Source organism: Gallus gallus, chromosome 28 (assembly GCF_016699485.2).
Source record: "Gallus gallus isolate bGalGal1 chromosome 28, bGalGal1.mat.broiler.GRCg7b, whole genome shotgun sequence".
NCBI classification, from domain to species: Eukaryota; Metazoa; Chordata; class Aves; order Galliformes; family Phasianidae; genus Gallus; species Gallus gallus.
In genome coordinates, this window is record NC_052559.1 from 1,860,278 (window position 1) to 1,877,328 (window position 17,051).

The window sequence follows — 17,051 nt, forward strand, 5'->3', positions numbered from 1 at the left end:
AATGTGGGGATGTGGAGATATGGGGTTGTGGAGATATGGGTTCAGTGCTGAGGGACGCCCTCCCCAGGCTGTGGCACGTCGGGCTTTGCTGGCGGTGGGGGTCCGTGGGGATGGTGCCTCTCATTGAGCTGCCCCCCCGTTGTGGGGTTCCCCTCCAGGCCCCAATCACGGGGCTACAGGAACGGGGGCCGGGGAGCGGGGAAGAGGGGACCGAGGATGCGGGGACCCGGCGGCCGCCCCCATCCCCATCGCCCGCGGTGGGGGCCGGGGGGCAGCGCGAGGGGGGGCAGCACCGGGGGGCCCAGAGGGGGTCCGGTGGGCGCCGGGGGGCAGCAGGGGCAGCAGCAGCCGAGGCCGTATAGGGCGTAGGGGTGGCAGTAGCCAATGTTCACCGCCATCCTGGGGGGGGGAAGCAGAGCACAGGGTCAGCCTTCAGCCTTCAGCCCTCAGCCCCCGAACGGAGCCCCGCGCGCCCCCGACCCCCACTCACCTGCGGATGCGCCTCCGTGCCCGGCGCCGGTGGTAATCCCCTTTGGCGAAGTCCTCCAGGTTGGCGGGGTGGATGGCCCAGAAGTGGCCTTTGCCGTTGTCGCTGCGGCCGGCTTTGACGAAGCACTCATTGAGGGACAGGTTGTGGCGGACGCTGTTCCTCCAGCTCTTCTCCTGCCGTGGGGATGCGGCCTCTGAGCCCCACGTGGCCGACACCGAACCGCGGCGCCGGGTGGGACCAGAAGGAACGGAGCCACCAATTGGGACCGGAATGAACGGTTGGGACCAAATGGTGCCCATCGGTTGGGATCGGAGGGAATGGAGCCAACAGTTGGGTGGGATCGGAGCAAACGGACCCCGCAGTTGGGACTGAAGGGAGTCCAGCAGATGGGACCGGAATGGATGGAGACACCAATTGGGACTGAATGGCACTGGCAGTTGGGACCGGAATGAATGGAGCCCATCAGTTGGGACCGGAATGAACGGAGCCACCAATTGGGACCGAATGGCACCGTCAGTTGGGACCGGAATGAATGGAGACACCAATTGGGACCAGAATGAATGGCGCCCACCAATTGGGACTGAATGGCGCCCATCAGTTGGGACCGGAATGAACGGAGCCACCCGCGGGGACTGCAGGGCGTCCATCAGCTGGGAGCAGAGCACAGCCCTGAGTTGAGCCCACATCTCCATGGGACGGATCCAACAGACCCACGGTGAGTCCGTCCCCCCCCCAACCCCCCACTCAGACCCCAAGGACCCCCCCAGCCCCCCTCCCCGCCCACCTTGTTCTTGAAGTAGGGGTACTTATCCATGATCCATTGGTAGATGTCGGACAGCAGCAGCTTCTTCTCCGGGGACGAAAGGATGGCGGTGGAGATGAGCGCAATGTAGGACTGCGCCGGTTTGTCCCCGGGCTGCGCCGTGGGGCGGGGGGGGGACGTGGGGGTGCCGCTGGGGGGCGGGGGGGACCCCGCACTGCCCCGCGCCGATAGGAGGTACTCAATGGTGAAGGGGGTCCGCGCCGCGGGAGCCGCGTCCCCCATCTCCCCCATAGCCCCCACAGTGCGCCGCCGGGCGAGGGCTGCGACCCGATAATTAGTGCAGATTACAGGGTTTGCTAATTGTGTTTTCACAAACGGGCTGCCTTTGCAAAGCGGGCTGTTTATCTGGCAAAGCCCCGGGTTTAGCGGGATTTGGGCCTTTAAGCCTCATAAATAAAATGATTAATCCGTTGGAGGTGGAGGAATTTGGAGTGGCACCGGGGGGGGGGGGGGGGCCGGGGGGGGAATTGGGGGTCCCAACGGAGGGGGGGGGCGGCCCAACACCCCCATCCCACCCCCAGCAGCGCTGCGGGAGAGGAGGAACGGCGAGGAGAGCTGAAATGTAAATCTTTCTTTTATTTTAACAAACACTATAATCTCCAACTTTGAAGAACGCGGACGGAGGGGAAGAAAAATAATTTGTCTGGGTTGGTCTTTTTTTTTTGTTTTTTTCCTCCTTTTTCTTTTTTCTTTTTTTTTTTCCTTTTTTTTTTTTTTTTCTCCTTCTCTTTACAAAAAAAAAGAACAGAACAGAACAGAACAGAACGGAAACAGAAATCTGTACAGGAGGAGCTGCCAACGCAAACAGCAGCAGCAGAGCGCGGCGCTCCCACCCGGCGGCTCCGAGCCTGGAAGGTTTAAAAGCAATTAAATTAGGATACGAACGTCAGAAGGAAGGGGGGCCCTTCTGCCATCCCCTCTGCTCCGGGGGTCCCCCCCCCTCCCCATGGATGCTGCGGGGTGAAGGGTTGGGGGGGGGCAAAGGGCGGCCGTCGGGTTCTGGATTTGGGGGGTTGGAGGGCCGGGGGGGGTTTGGGGTGAGAGAAACCTGAATTGGTAACCGAGGTAGAGTTGGTGAGAACTGAGAATCCCCACCTGGCGTTCCCGGAAGGCCCCACCGCCCCCAACTGCGCCTTCGGAGCGGGAAGGGGACGCGCAGCCCTTTGAGTCTTCAAAAACACCAAGTTATTGCACTTCAAAAGACAACAGGTTCGTGGTGCGAGCCCCCCCGACCCCCCCAGCCCCCCCCACCCCACCCCCAATGGCTTCTGCTCAACTAAAAGGGGTCACTACGCACGATGCCTACGTTACCTCGGGGTCGGGATGAAGGATGCAGGTGCAGAGCTGCTCCAGCTCCTATCTAGAACAGTGCGTGCCCATCCGTACGGCTCTCCCCCTTCACCCCCGTGCCCCCCACCCCTACAAACCCCCTCTATGCCGGGTGATACAACCCTCCCCTCCCCCCCCCCCCCCTCTCTTCTCCTCTCCTCTCCCTCCCCCCACCCCCTCTCCCTCCCCACGTGTCCGGCAGAACTCGAGATACTCAGGAATGGTTAATTAACGGGACGATGCACACAGCTTTGGAGATGCGGGGGGCAGCGCTGGGGGGCGGCAGAGCGGGAGCTGCAGCCCCAGCCGTGGGTTAAGACACTTTCCTTGCTTCAGAGTCCGGGTCGGGGTCGGGCCTGGAGTCGGGCTGGTTTTCCAACCAAGCAGCAGCTCAGTGGTTGTGGGGTTTTTGTTTGTTTGCTTGTTTGTTTGTTTGTTTTTCTCTCGTTTTAATGGTTAATTCGGAATAGGAAAGTCAGAGATGGGGGAGGATGGGAGATGAGGTGGGAGACGACGCTCTCCCCTCCCCCCTTCAGTTTCAGCACCAGAGTATTCAAGTCTGTCCGTTCTGAGATTCAGAGCCGCTTCCGCAGTCAGCAGGCAGAAACCAAACCCTTCTCGTAAGAGCAGCGCCGTTTTGGTTGGGGTCCCTCATCGTCGTCATCTTCCTCCTCATCCTCCTCCTCCTCCTCCTCCGATGATGAGCTGTCCAGTGTTAAATCCACCACATCAGCAGCAGCTTTCCCGTTCTCGCCGTTCCCGTTGGGCGTGGGCAGCAGCCCGTTCACATCCGAAGAACCTGAAGGCGGCCGGGGAAGAGGGGGCTAATTAAGGCCTCCGCTAATTAACGCGTGGCTCAGGGGGATGGCAGGAGGGCGTGCACTGCAGCGTCAGACCCGCAGCGCGGGGTACTCACCCAGCACCAGGATGGGGCACTGCGGGCTGCAGCTGCGCTCCTTCTCCGCTCGGATGGGGCACCACGAGCCATCCACCAGGTACTCGATCTCATCTGCATCCTCACACTCCGTCAGGATCTTCGACAGCAGCCTGGGCGGGGAGGGAGGGCCCCCATTGGTCTGGGTTGGCTGGCAGGGAGCCGATGCTCCGCACTGCACGGCCTCAGAGCTCACAGCAGCGCAGTGCCCTGCGCTGAGCGTCGCCATTCGGAGCCACCAACCAACAGCTTCACCGCGTGCCATGAGAAGAGCATCTCGCCTCTGAAGAGGCCCTCAGCAGACACCACGGACCCCACCGAGGCCGTACGTGGGCTGGAAGCTCCCCAGGCCGTACCTGAAGAGCCACACACCCTCACACTGCCCGTCCCAGCAGCGCCCATTGCTCCCACACACAGCGCTCTGCTCCCCGTGTTCACTCCCCACAGCCACTGCAGCAGCCGCCCACCCCCACAGCGGCCCTCAGCAGCAGGAGGAGCACGCTCAGCCCCACATGACCCCCCAATGTCAGCACACACAGCCCTGGGGGCACTCCCACTGCTCAGCACATCCGGCCAGGCTGTAGTTACCAACACGGAACCCAAACCACGGGATGAGAGCAGCACTTACAGACACAGCAGTGCTCAGAGCACCGTCAGCACAGCCATGGGAACAGCCCTGGGCTGACCCGCTGCTCAGCCCCACACACCACGTGCCATCCCCAGCACTGCAGCGATGCCACACTAAAGGTCAATTACACAGCTGCGTGACTCCAGCCCACACATCAGCACAGGGCTGTGCCCACCGTGCTGCTCCGCTGCCTCCCTTTGCTCCCAGATGGGAGCCAGGCCTCCACGCAGCTCTGCGGGCCCTGCAGGTGGCTGAGCCACCAGGAGGGGGAGAGCTGCTGCTGCAGAGCAGCGCTGGGCACACACGCAGCAGCCCGGCTGCAGCACTGAGCACCTCCAGGCACTGCTGCTCTGCCCACGGGAGCACCCAGCACAGCTCACCTCGGGAGAACCAGAGGTCTCTTTGGTAGAAAGTAAGCAAACAACTCCGGTGCAGAGATACAGGGAGCAGCGCTCCCACACAGACCCAGACTGAGATGAGGGTTGTGTGGCACGGCTGGAGCTGCCCCTGCCAAATTCACAGCCAGAGCACTGACAGGCTCAGCACACGCCTTTCTTGCCTCTCTCTTATCCAAGCGTGCTTTGCAATCTGCTGCTCCACTTCCCTGCCATGCCTTCACAGCACCACACGTAAGACAGAGAGAACGCTCCTGATGCAAACACTGCACCCGCACTTCTGCCTCAGGGACTGCACGTTGTGGGATGTTTGCTTGAGAAGCTGGCAGAGATCCCCCCAGCCAAGCTCCCAGCGTGGCAAGCACTGCCTGCTCGCACCAGCAAGAGAAGAGGAAGATGGTTCCTATCAAAAATCACCTTATCATGTGCTTATAAAGTGGGTTTATTCCACGCAGCGTGACATCTGTCAACCAGGGCAGCCAATTGTGCGGGTTCATCAGAGTGAGGCAGTAAACGCTCGGTGCTCGTAAGGCTTTAGGGTAATCCTAAAATCGAGAAGGGCAGACCAACAAACCTTGCTCCAGCACAGCAACACAAGAGGTCAGAGCATTACGCACGAGCAGAATACGCCTCCAGCTTTGCTCTGATGCAGGCTCCGGAAGGGCACGCCAAGAAAACACGATGCTTCACCCAGCAGAGAAACACCAGGGCCGAGGACAGCAGCACACACACTCACCCATCTATTATCAGCTGGTCGTAGGGCGCAGGCTTGTCGCACACAGGACACATCCACGTGGGCTTTTTCTCATTCATCTGAAGGTAGAAGACGGCGTCGAAGCACTGCAGGTGTGCACAGGTCTCGGCCCGGCACGGCACGGACAGCCGCATCTTCACCAGCTGTGGGAGCAGGGCAGAGGTGAGCAGCAGGGCTGAGCTCACAGCACTGTGCCCCCTGCAGTTGTGCTGCACACGAAGGGCTGCGTGCTGGCAGGGCAGGGCTGGCAGGATTGGGTTTTCTGGATGAAACCAGAGGAGGTATCGCGGACTCACCGGGCAGATGAGAGACACGCGAACGCCCGTGGTGGCGATCTCACTGTCCGGGTCCAAGCGTAGCTTCTCTTTTACTGCAGGAAGAGCAAAGGGCAACAGAATTAACAGAAGCAAACTTCTACACGGAGACGAGCTGCAGGGCAGGGCGAGGAGCTCTCAGAGGCAGAGAACGCCACAGTGCTGCAGCAGCCACACACGACCCGCATGGCTCAGCGCTCAGCAGCACACAGGCTGCAGGTCAGCTGCAGCACCTATTCACCAGGCAGGAAAGGTTTTTCCTGCAGCCCCCATCTTCAGGGCCGCCCCCCTTTCCCACAGCCCTGCCTTCCCAGCCAGCAGGAGCCAACTGTTGCCATCCCTGTGCTGGTGGGGGGCAGACAGAGAGAGCCACAATGCCCAGAAAGAAGTCCATTAATCTAATGGCTTATCTGGTCATTAGCACAAGCAGGACGGACTTTATTTCCCTTCCCAGATAGGTGGCAATAGGATGGGATGCACTGCAGCCCTCTGACCCCCGAAATTCTGAGGGAGATCCCACAGGTGAGCAAACAGAACGCAGCCCAAGCGTCAGGGAGCCGCCCACCTTCATTTCCCCATCGCTAAACGAGTCACATCTCAGCACTCGTGGCTGCTGCTCCTCAGCTCACACACTGAGCAGCTCAGGAAGGGCAGCAGATGTGCACGTACCACACGGGAAGGTCTGCCTCAAGGTGCAGAATCAACCTGAGATTAAACCACACAACTCCTGGAGAACAGCAGCTGCTGGCAGCACTGAATGACAAAGGCGTCTCCATCAGCCCACTTCTCCACAGCACATCACCCATTTATCCTGACCCTTCCGGATCACAACAGGACATCTCCAGACCACGAGGCTCCCTAATGAGAGCACAACTTCTCAGTGCAGCATCACAACAAGATTTGGTGCTGCTTTGGCGTGAGGTGGTGCTCCACCCAAGCTGAATTGTCACAACGTTGTGGTGTCTGTTTTGGTAAGAGCTTTCTCTATGACTGCAAACCTCCAGGCTACCTTCAAGATGATGCTTCTTGCACCTGCTGAGAGCTGTCCATGCTCCGAACAGCATGATTTAAAGACTGCTGTGATCCACTGCTGGTTCTCTTACACAGAACTGAACACTGCCAATGGTCCAACCAGTGACAATGAGCAGCTGGGAATCCTCCAGGCTCTCAGATGCTGCAATTCAGATTCTGCCTTGAAAAGGTCATTTCCCTTCACGTTTCCATGACGTTCTCCACGTGCCTCATACCATGAGGTATCTGAGCAGCCCAGGACAAGCATCCCTTGGGATCATCTCTTCCCTGAAGCTCTCAGCACATGTGAAACCCCCTGCCCACCCCAGGATTCCTGGTGGGCAGAAGAATGTTCCCACCGGGATCCTAGCGGTTGCTGACCCTGCACATAGCAGGGGGGTCAAACTAGAGGGTCCTTTTCAACCCAGGCCATTCTCTCATATGATTCTATGATCCCTCGCTCCAGAAATCCCCTCAGGGCTCAGTGTGGGTCAGGGCTGAGGTACTGCAGTGATGTCCCTCAGCTCAAGGCAACCAGAGGAAGGCACGAAGCCGCTCACGTCAGAACGGTGCTGACACCCAGCAGCACTCACAACGTAACCTGGGGACAAACCCTAAACACCACGACGTGACTCAGAGCTTCTGCACAAGGATTTGGGGGCAGTTTCACATGATTAACAAACATCTTCACGAGCCTGTTCAAATAAGAAGCGTTTTTATATGACCAGAGGGAAGGAATGGTACAAAACTCAGCTCTCACACACGTTTCTAGCAGCCTGGCTGCCAGGAATGCCCACCAGGTGGGCATACAGTGAGCCCCCCCCGGCACCTCCAGCCCAGAAATACTCACCCAGCGCTTTGCACAGCTCTGGATGTTTGATCCCAATGGTTTTCAACCTCTGCAGCAGCTCCGCTGAGGTCATCTGCCGCACTAAATACAGCCCCACGGAATAGCTCTGAGGAGAGGAGGAAGGGAAGGGCTGAGCACGGGGCTGTCCTGCGCTCCCCGTGCAGCCCTGTGTGCCTCCCCATGGCACGTACCTTCCCGTAGTTCCCCCAGGTGACGGTGATGCGATTGGTGGCCGCAGACAAATACATGAGATGCGTGAGGTTGATGGGACGGCAGGGCCTCTTGGGTTCCACCCCGGGTTTGTTTGACGGGTAGTAGCCCTAAAGTGGAAAGATTTGTGCTGTTTACAGGCTGAAGATGCTGCTGGGAAGGAACAGCCACACATCAGCCTCACTGCCTTCTAACCCAGCCACGGTTTTGAAGGAAGGGGGAGAGGGGAGCTGAGCGGTGTGACTCAGCACAAAGTGGAAGGGAGTCCTTGCAAGAACACTTTATTAACAGCTAATCCACCTGAAAGTTAGACTAATAACTTCTATACTCCGGCTTCTTGTCTGCACTCATCAGAAGTAACACTTGCATGAGTCCTCCTGACGTGGGGCCTCCTAGCCCAGCTGGCTTACCGGCACGGAGCAGTAACTGTGGTTCACTTTCACGGCGATGTTGGGGGGGTACTGATCCTCCTGGGGAGAACTGGTGTCTGTGTAACAGATCCTGCAAAGAAACCACATGGCTCCTAAAACACCCGTCCTGCTTCACTGTTCAAAGCTCCACACACCAACCAGCAGCCAAACAGCACCCCCAGGCCACGCTCCCTCTTCTGCCCATACTGAAAGCCAAAGCGAGGGCAGCACCTCTGCAATTCAGATCCTGGATAGCGATGGGACAGGGGGGAATGGTTTTAAACTGAGACAGGGGAGGTTTAGGTTGGATATGAGGAGGAAGTTTTTCACTCAGAGGGTGGTGACGCACTGAACAGGTTGCCCAAGGAGGCTGTGGATGCCCCATCCCTGCAGGCATTCAAGGCCAGGCTGGATGTGGCTCTGGGCAGCCTGGGCTGCTGGTTGGCGACCATCACATAGCAGGGGGTTGGAGCTGGATGAGCATTGTGGGCCTTTTCAACCCAGGCCATCCTATGATTCTATGGAAAAGGGATACACTGCTGTTTGCTGCTGACTCAGGTGGCACAGCAGGAAGGTGTCAGAAAGCTTAGTGTTGCTCTAACTCCTCTTTGCAGCTATGAATACCACCACCCTGCAACTTACTGCACCCGGTGATGTCTTCCCCTCCTCCCCCCGCAGCACCTCATATTAAATCCACACTCAGACATACCTGAGCACCACCTGAACCGACTTCACACCGGGCTGCAACTCCCTGGGAAAGCAAGGAAGAAGCAGAAACTGACATAGAGAAAAACCCAGACCAGCTGTCCCATTTAGCAGACATAAAGGTTAGAGAATCAATCTTCAAATCAGTCTTTAAATAATTGCTTCCTGGAGTTTGATATAAATTGCTCAGCTCACTCTGCAGCCATCTATCTGTAGTCCTACGTGCTTTTGTTTCGTGGTGTGCCACCCTTCAGCCTCACGGTGAGTTTCCAAAGCTGTGCAAATGTTGCAGAAGGGACACTGGTTCTCCTGGCATTTTTTTCTGCTGTGTGTCAGCATTTGGAGGACCCAGGTCTCAGGTAGGGTCTATCTGACTGCTTTCCTTCAAGACTCTGCTTACTTATCCAACCAAATATTTACAGTGTAGGGGTGGAAGGGATGGCAGCTGAGCTCGTGTGGTGGTTCTGGACCATGTGGGTACAGTGGGGCACTGCCACAGCAGTGCAGGATGGGCTGATCCTCACTGACACCCCCTGAAGCCACTGCTGCAAAACTGCTGTGCTTATGTGTGACTGACGGTGAAAATTCCCTTCATATATTTGGATTTGTGAGCAAAGGGTATTAAGGATGAGCTTTGTGCACAGAGGAAGCACAGGGCTGCCATCTCTGCAGATAAGAGCACCCACGGAGCAGTACCTGGAGTTTCGGATCAGCTCCACTTGTCTCGGCGTCAATGCGAAAATGCACGGGCTTTCCTGAAGCTTCTCATTGTTCTGTGGAACTGAGAAGGAAAGAAACACATCAGTGTGGTGGCAGCTCCTCTGACACTGCTCACTGTTCTGAGCCACGTTGTTGTCTCAGTCTTCTTGGCCTCCATCTGCCACCAACAAATGAACTCTGAACGAAGAGCAGCAGCACAGGAACAGCTCCAGGAGGCGGTGCTGGTAGGCAGGGAGCCCCAGCAGGAACCAGCATCAACTGCCCTCTTCTCTATCCCTCATTTTAAGACCAAATGCCTTCAGTCTGCTTAAAATTAAGCCCGAGATGTGGGAACTCAAGGCTTAGTACCTCGGGTTAAATGCCTACAGTTTGCTGTCATGGGGTAACACGCAGAGCAGGCAGTAACACAACTGCTTGCTTTCCCTTTCCTTGCGTGCCTCCCCTACCCACCTCAGTCACTGCTGGTTTATTCAAAGGCAATACACCTGGATTTGAGATGTGGGAAAAGGTGCTTTTGTGCCCAGGAATAAAAAGGAGATGAAGGAAGGAGAAAAGCTCAGCAGCTCTCAGATCCTGACAGATTTCTTTTCTCAGATCCTGACAGCTGCTTCCATCCACTGCCCTTCAGAAGTAAATAATGCAAACGCTCAGATATCCTTATAGGGACTCAGGGAATCGTGGTTTCCACCTAAACACCTCCAGACCAGTGAGTAAAGCACTTCCAAAGGACTGCATCACCCAACGCTTCCCAACAAAGACAGACAAGTTGTTTCAATATCAATTCATAACTCTCTCCTCTATGGACCCTTCTCTGAGGGCACTTCTGCACTCACAGCAACCTGCTGCAGCTTCACCTGGAGGAAGAGCAGCTGCAGGGGGGACACAACCACCCCAAAGGCACAGCTGCTGCCTGCTGGCACCTCTCTGCCCACAGCACCAGCACTGCATGCTGCAGGGATAAAGCACGAGGGAACATCCGTCTGGAGAGTGAGAGGAAAACCCTCCCAAGGCAGAGCTGGCAGTGACCCCACATCCCTTCCAAACCCAAATCCTGGGAGGTGAGCTCCCACTGCAGCAGCTGTGCTTTCAGGGCACCTCAGTCATTGTATCTTCACTGAGCAGCCAGGGGAAAAAAACAAGAAAGCCTGGGCTTTTAGAGCTGCAGACCTCCAGGTAACCGAGTTCCATCCTTTCCCTGGGACGGATCCTGCTGCATTGCAACCCTGTGCCTGGGCTTGCATGGCTGCTGCCGCCATCAGTTCATTCCAACAGCAGAAAATCGATTTTTAAGACAGAGCTCAACCAGCAACCTTCAGAACGAGCCCAGACATAAAGCCTCTAAAGCCCAGAAGGACTCTGCAAGCCGTCCTTGGGAGCTGAGCCCCACACACAACACTGAAATCGACTGAAACCGCGCGTGGTTGCCGTGAGGAAGGAGCTGCTTGCAATGGACCTCACCTGTTTGCTGTGGGCTGAAGCCTGCAGGTGTAAGAGTGATGTGAGCCCTGCTGAGGGGATGCGCTCACCCACAGACCAAGCTCAGCATTGCCCACCTCACCATCAGCCTCGAGGCGATCATCTCCAAGGGGCAAAAAGAGTTTTTAATTAACAAATATGCTTCCAATCCAAGTCAGGAACGTACAGGTTACACTTCCTTCGCTCCCACTGAGGCCACAAAGCCTCCTGCAGCCCAGGGGAGGGCGCTGCTCCCACAGCAGCCGGCTGTTTTCCTACAGAGAAAGCTCCTGCATGCACTCAGTCCCACATCAGGAGCTGGGGCTGACCATGCTCAGTGCAGAGCTGGGACCATGAGGGCTCAGCAGTACCCAACCACTCAGCTCCCAGCCCCACAGCTTGTTCAGGAAATGTTCCCATCAAAGGGAAGTTTGTCAAAGCCACCCCAGGGAGTGCATCAACCCGGGGGAGGCATCAGCTAACATACAGGTGTGTTACTACACGTAATGGGACTTCACTTCTCACTCAACAGAGCAAATCTCATGTCAACTTTTAATGAGAACCTATTCATCACAGTCAGCATAGCCCTGCTCCTCTCCTATCTCTAGATGGCTCCACTTCTTTACGATTACTTTTCTTCAAAATCTTGCATTTCTGACTAATAGATGCCATCCCACATTCAGGGCTGAATTGAGCCATCCCCCAGGCAGCATTGAGAGCAACACTTCAGCTTCACAGTCACCAGCTCACTATCAAAGTCACAGCATGAACACACAATACCTCCCCAAAAAAGGTGAAGATCACATACAGCCTGATGAATTTGTATTTAAAGAAGAAAAAAGCCACCAACATGGGTGGTTAAATGGGTTGCAGGCCTGCTTACCAGTAACAGAACCGGGGCGAACAGGTGGAGACAGGCAGCACTACAGGCAAAGGGTAATGAACATCTGGTGTGAGTTATCAGGGGAGACAACTATGAAGGACATGTGGGAGGGATACCCAAAACCAGCTAATGAGGCAGAAAATGGAAAAGTCTGATAAAAAAAAAAGCAGAAAGAAGCAAGATGCAAACAAGCAGAAGTGATGGAAGACACACAGGCACACCTCACAGCCCTGCACTTCCAGCACAACCCAACACCACACCACCACTGTATCCTCACGGCGATGTCTCCGAAATGCGTTGCAGAGGAAGATCAGCTCCCCGAGCTCTGGGCTCACCCAGCTGTGAGGCCTCAACAGCCCCACTCTTTAGGAGACACTGAGGCTAAGCAAAGCACAACAGCAGTGGAGTCCCTGCAGAACAGCCTCCCAACCCCCAGGACAGTGCTCAGAATGTGAATGAAAGCCAAACAAAGCAGACTCCCACCCCACAGTGGGAGAGAGAACTCCCCACAGTTCCCCAACTTCCCTGGCTGCTCTTCCAGACGCAGCACCACATGCAAGGCAAAATGAAGAGGTCAGAAATAGCACCAGATGTGCTCATTCAGCCATGGGGGGCTCCAGGTTGGGTGTGCTCAGCACTGAGAAATAACACCAGCGTGGAGCATGGCAGAAATGGACTTGTTTAGCTCGAGTGCAACACCAACACAGAGTTTCACAGACAGACTGACGCAGTACAGAGAGGGAAGGCAGATGGTGGTTCATAATGCAGCATTATGAAGGGTAGAAAGCTACAGCCAACAGGACAGGCCTGTAAGTTATATCTCTATGCAAGTGTGCTCTTGTTCTAAGGGAAGGGGGAGGGGAATAATGACTAGTTACAAGGGTGGATAGTGATAGGACAAAGGGGAATGGGTTTAGACTGAGACAGGGGAGGTTTAGGTTGGATATGAGGAGGAAGTTTTTCACTCAGAGGGTGGTGACGCACTGAACAGGTTGCCCAAGGAGGCTGTGGATGCCCCATCCCTGCAGGCATTCAAGGCCAGGCTGGATGTGGCTCTGGGCAGCCTGGGCTGCTGGTTGGCGACCATCACATAGCAGGGGGGTGGAACTGAATGAGCATTGTGGGCCTTTTCAACCCAGGCCATGCTGTCATTCTATATTCCTTTATACACTTCAAGTATCAGGGAGGAAAAAAAAAAGGGGGGGGAAGGTGACATCCACCACTGCGTGCATCAGTCTGTCTTTCACAGGGCCTTGAAAATCCCATTTGCAACCCCTTGAAAAAAAATCAATCTCTGGACACTCACACCTATTTCACTCCTCTCTACCAGACCAAGCCCAGCAGCACACGGAAAACTCACCGAGCTCCGTGGGCTTCAGCAGCTCATCCAGGGTGGTGTAGAAGGGGAGCTTCACCAGGCGGACTTCAGGCTTCACAGCTTTGGGGGGCAACCTGCCCAGTCCGTTCAGGTACTTCCCATAGAGCGTGGGATAGTCAATGTTGGGGGTGGAGATAGAAGTCCGAGCCACGGCGCTCCCTCGGTCGTATGAAGAATGAATGGGGAGCGCCTCGGGGGAGCGGTGCGGCTGTGGCTGAGCGGCCTCAGAGCTCTTCTTGGCATAGCGGGTCTCGTAGAGCTCCTTGATCTTCTTGAAAACCTCAGGGCTGCAGTCAAATTGGACCAGCTGCAATGCTCTGGTGACTAGTTCGTGTTTAAGTCCGCTTTTACTCCTGCCAACAAAACCCAGCAACATCTGAAGATCTGAGACTCGGAAACTCATCACCATGTTCTAGGGGATAAAAAGATTAAAGATGTTCTTACAGTGATACGAAGGCAAAGCGACAGTTCTTACTGCTCTCTATGACTCAGAGCCCACCGACCCACCCGGACCAGAGAACACCAATCACTCAACAAAGTGATGAATATCAAACAATCGTAATAGGAGCAACGGTGACCACAGAGGAGAAAGCTCAAACACACGTCACGCTGCCCCATAAGGTGTCAGTGCAGCTCCCTGCATTAACACCATGCAGGAGCTCAAAGCATCCAAACTTCCCTGTATCTCTGCGTAAACTGAAGGGTTTAAAGAGCAAAAAAAAAGGGAGAAAACAAACACCGACTGGAAAGCAGACGACATTTAAGTGAAGTGGGGCTGCCTGTCCTTCAGTGCATCCACGTGCTGTTTCCACAGGCAAAACAAACCCTCTAGAACTCTTCTTACACGTGCAGAACCTTAAGAAAAAAAACAAGTGTGTATATTTTCAGCCATGGAAAGAGAAGATTGAAGAGAGCAGTGCGTTCCCATGAGAACAATGCCTGCAGACTGCAGGTGGGGGCTTTGCCAAGCACTCCCCCACGCTCACAGCCAGCACCAGGGCTGCTGCTGGGGATGTCAGCACTTTGATAAGCGGTGAAAACCATCTCTGCCTTCACAAATGTTCTCTGCTGCTGCTGTGGGAGCTCAGGAGGCCTGGAACCATCCGCAGGTTCAAAGAAAGTTCAATGCTGTATCAGACTAGGAGCTAGAAATGGCCTCTGCTGAAAGCAGCGGTACAGTCAGATGGATGTCATGCTTCTCCCGCATGGCAAAGGGCCATCAAGCTTATAAAGCATGTTTTTGTGAAGATTCAAGCTGCCCTAAAAGAACACTTGATAGCTACCCACGTGTATCCCCTCAGCATCTTTCCTAGATAGTAAAAAACAAGGATTCAAGAACTCAGCCACCCCACAGCAAAGAGCAGAAGCAGTGATAGAGCAGGTCTCTGCTCTCCCAAAAAGAAGAGGGAAGGAAGGCAGACGACTTGCAAGAGAAGAGGATGCTTAACTGCTACAACAACACAAGAGATGTGGATTCACACCGCTGCTTTGCGAGGCACCACCTGTGTGACCCTGGAGGAATTTAGTTTGTGCCTCAGCATGGGACAAAATGGAGAGTTGTGTTGTCTTCGCTGGGGCACATCAAGGATAAATGCACGTCTGCAAAGATAAACACGGCACGGCCACAACGCTTCTCCCAGGAGCACAGCAGTGCTCCTACGCTCGCTGCTCCCACAGCACCACTCACTTGGCACTTTTGGTGCAGAACCAACAGCCTTTGGGGTTGGAACCAACAGTCTTCACCCTTAGATTCAGGATCCGTATTGCTGCAGAACAAGTCTCATTAAAAAAATTAGCAACGCGTCATTGAGGCTGGGATCTGTACGAAGTGCTGAGATCCCTTAGCACTGAGGGCAGCTCTTCCCTGAGCCTGAGCATCAGCTGTGCTCCAGCATGTGGTAAGGAGGCAGCACGCCTCCTCCAGAGGGGTCCTGGGCCCACAGCAACCAAGAGGGGCTGAGCAGCTGGCAGAGGGGGACCAGAGGGTCCATTGAAACATATCCCTGCAGCCACTCAGGCACATCCCTGCTCATTAGCTGACCCCACAGGTGTGAACCGCTTCCATCTGTGGAAGCTGCCGGGCTGCAGTGAGACACAGCTGTGCAAAGCCAAACCCACACCCACGGGGACCCCACTGTGGGGGGGAGACCCCACCAAATGGAGCCCCCCGGGTGCAAACAGAGCCCGGAGTGCCACACAACCCCTCAGTGAGGGCCATACCCACAGCTCAATGCTGGGGAGGCGCAGAGGGGGGATCAGGAGCTCCACAGAGGTCCCCCCATACACCGGGGGGACGCAGGTGGGGGGGGACACAGGTAGGCCGCTCCCCTCCCCAATGCTGGGAGACCCCCCAGCACCTCCCAGCGCCCCCACAAAGCAACACCTGTCCCTTGGGGGGGGGTGGGAGGGCCGCGCAGCCGCTCCCTCTGACAGGAGATAGAGGAGAGAGGAAAGCCCCGGCGCTGATGAACCGCTGAGAACAGCTCCGGGAGCGGCGAGGGCCGCGGTGAGGCCTGAGGGCCCGCAAAGGCCGAGCCCCGGGGTGGGGCGGCCCTGAGGTAAAGCGGGAGAACGAGCCGGGGGGGGCGGGGGGGGCGGTCCCGGGGTGCCGCCCCCCAGCTCTCACCCGCAGAACCGCACCGCCCGGCGGCGGCTCCGCGCCGGGAGGGGCCGCCGCAGAGCCCTCAGCCCGCTCCCGCCCGGCCCGGCCTCGCCGAGGCGCTGGCACCGCCGCCGCTCACTCACTTTCGCCTCCACCAGCTCCGCCGCCATCTTGGCCTCCAGCGTCCACCGCGCCGGGAGCCGCCGCCGGGTCACGTGAGCCTGGCGGCGAGGGGAGGGGCGCGCGGGAGACACGCGCCGCCCAATCCGCGCTCGCGCTCCTCTCCTCAGAGGCCGCCGCCGCACTGCGCAGGCGCGGTAGCAGCGCCCCGCCCCGCCTTCCGGGGACCTTAAAGGGACCGCGCCCGAGAAACGGGAGGGAGAGGCGGCTGCGAAGATGAAGGCCTGCGGGGGCCGGGGAGGGCCCGCAGCGAGCAAATGACAGCGCAGTGCGGTGCGGCGCTGCCCGGGCCCACCTAGGGGTGGTGGCTGGTGCCCCTAAAACGGCCCCAGTCCTATGCCAGGGGGTCCTGGCCTACCCTTATTGCTGGGCTTGGGCGTACGCTGGGGCCTGGTGGGGGGGGAGGGGGGCAGGGGAAGGGATGTTCCCTTGGCTTTGCTTCTGACAGGCTTTGATTTGGGCCTAAGCACCCTTCAGAACCCACCCCCGGGTGCCAGGAGCATTGGCTGGTGTCGGAAGCAGCAATAAGCAATAAGGCCTTCAGCGCCTTTGCCTTTTTCTTGAAGAGCCCTGAGGTGGAGGAACGGCGGATGGGATCACCCGGGCTTTGTCAGGAGGCGCTTTTGGACAGCCGAGAGCTGAAGCACAGAGGGTAACAGCAGAACGCTGCTCTTCCAGGTGTGCGCCAGAAGCACAGCGCTGCCCTCCGCACTGTGCCGACAGCTGCAGGGGGGGCTACGAGGACACCACGGGAGGGGTCGGGGCGGAGCCGGACGCGGTGGAGCCGCTCCTCCTGCAGGTGAAGCGCGTCCGGGCTGTGACAGCGACAGCTCCTCGTGGATCGACGGCAGCGGTGTTACACAACGGAGACGGCCCCGAGAGCGGTTTCTTAAAGAACGCGGGGCTTTTTCCAGTGCTCGCTTTCCCCTCAACATCAGCCCCGTAAACTGATTAAGCTAAAAGATAATTAGCCGGTTTCC

The 17,051-nt window shown here is 56.9% G+C and overlaps 2 protein-coding genes across 4 annotated transcripts; both read right to left on the bottom strand.

Annotated features, from left to right (window-relative positions):
* Positions 1–173: 173 nt before the first annotated feature.
* Positions 174–1,750, bottom strand: LOC124417433 (forkhead box protein L2-like). Its single transcript, XM_046904609.1, has 3 exons — positions 1,275–1,750; positions 491–663; positions 174–399 (listed from the first exon to the last, which is right to left on the bottom strand). Exons 1-3 carry the CDS (start codon positions 1,542–1,544, stop codon positions 174–176), a joined length of 669 nt encoding a protein of 222 aa, XP_046760565.1. The 5' UTR covers positions 1,545–1,750.
* A 119-nt stretch (positions 1,751–1,869) lies between these two features.
* Positions 1,870–16,099, bottom strand: PIAS4 (protein inhibitor of activated STAT 4). Of its 3 annotated transcripts, none has more exons than XM_015299831.4 (11): positions 16,035–16,099; positions 13,272–13,701; positions 9,550–9,634; positions 8,858–8,899; positions 8,149–8,239; positions 7,720–7,848; positions 7,529–7,634; positions 5,650–5,723; positions 5,336–5,496; positions 3,559–3,689; positions 1,870–3,441 (listed from the first exon to the last, which is right to left on the bottom strand). In XM_015299831.4, exons 1-11 carry the CDS (start codon positions 16,059–16,061, stop codon positions 3,236–3,238), a joined length of 1,482 nt encoding a protein of 493 aa, XP_015155317.1. In that variant the 5' UTR covers positions 16,062–16,099; the 3' UTR covers positions 1,870–3,235. The 3 variants fall into 3 exon arrangements, with proteins under 3 accessions (XP_015155317.1, XP_040509577.1, XP_040509578.1); XM_040653643.2 differs by having other exon boundaries at positions 2,804–3,441; positions 14,977–16,099; XM_040653644.2 differs by lacking the exons at positions 1,870–3,441; positions 3,559–3,689 and adding an exon at positions 5,026–5,144.
* Positions 16,100–17,051: the final 952 nt, after the last annotated feature.

Bases quoted from the DNA above. Each gene is read 5' to 3' on its own strand.
- PIAS4 (XM_015299831.4), bottom strand. From the start codon at position 16,061: ATGGCGGCGGAGCTGGTGGAGGCGAAA. The intron at 7,635-7,719 runs GTACGTGCCATG...TCCTCTCCTCAG, and splicing joins CCTGGGGGAACTACGGGAAG to AGCTATTCCGTGGGGCTGTA. The intron at 5,724-7,528 runs GTGAGTATTTCT...CTCTTCCTGCAG, and splicing joins AGAGCTGTGCAAAGCGCTGG to TAAAAGAGAAGCTACGCTTG.
- LOC124417433 (XM_046904609.1), bottom strand. From the start codon at position 1,544: ATGGGGGAGATGGGGGACGCGGCTCCCGCGGCGCGGACCCCCTTCACC. The intron at 664-1,274 runs GTGGGCGGGGAG...TCCCCACGGCAG, and splicing joins ACCCCTACTTCAAGAACAAG to GAGAAGAGCTGGAGGAACAG. The intron at 400-490 runs GTGAGTGGGGGT...TCCCCCCCCCAG, and splicing joins GCACGGAGGCGCATCCGCAG to GATGGCGGTGAACATTGGCT.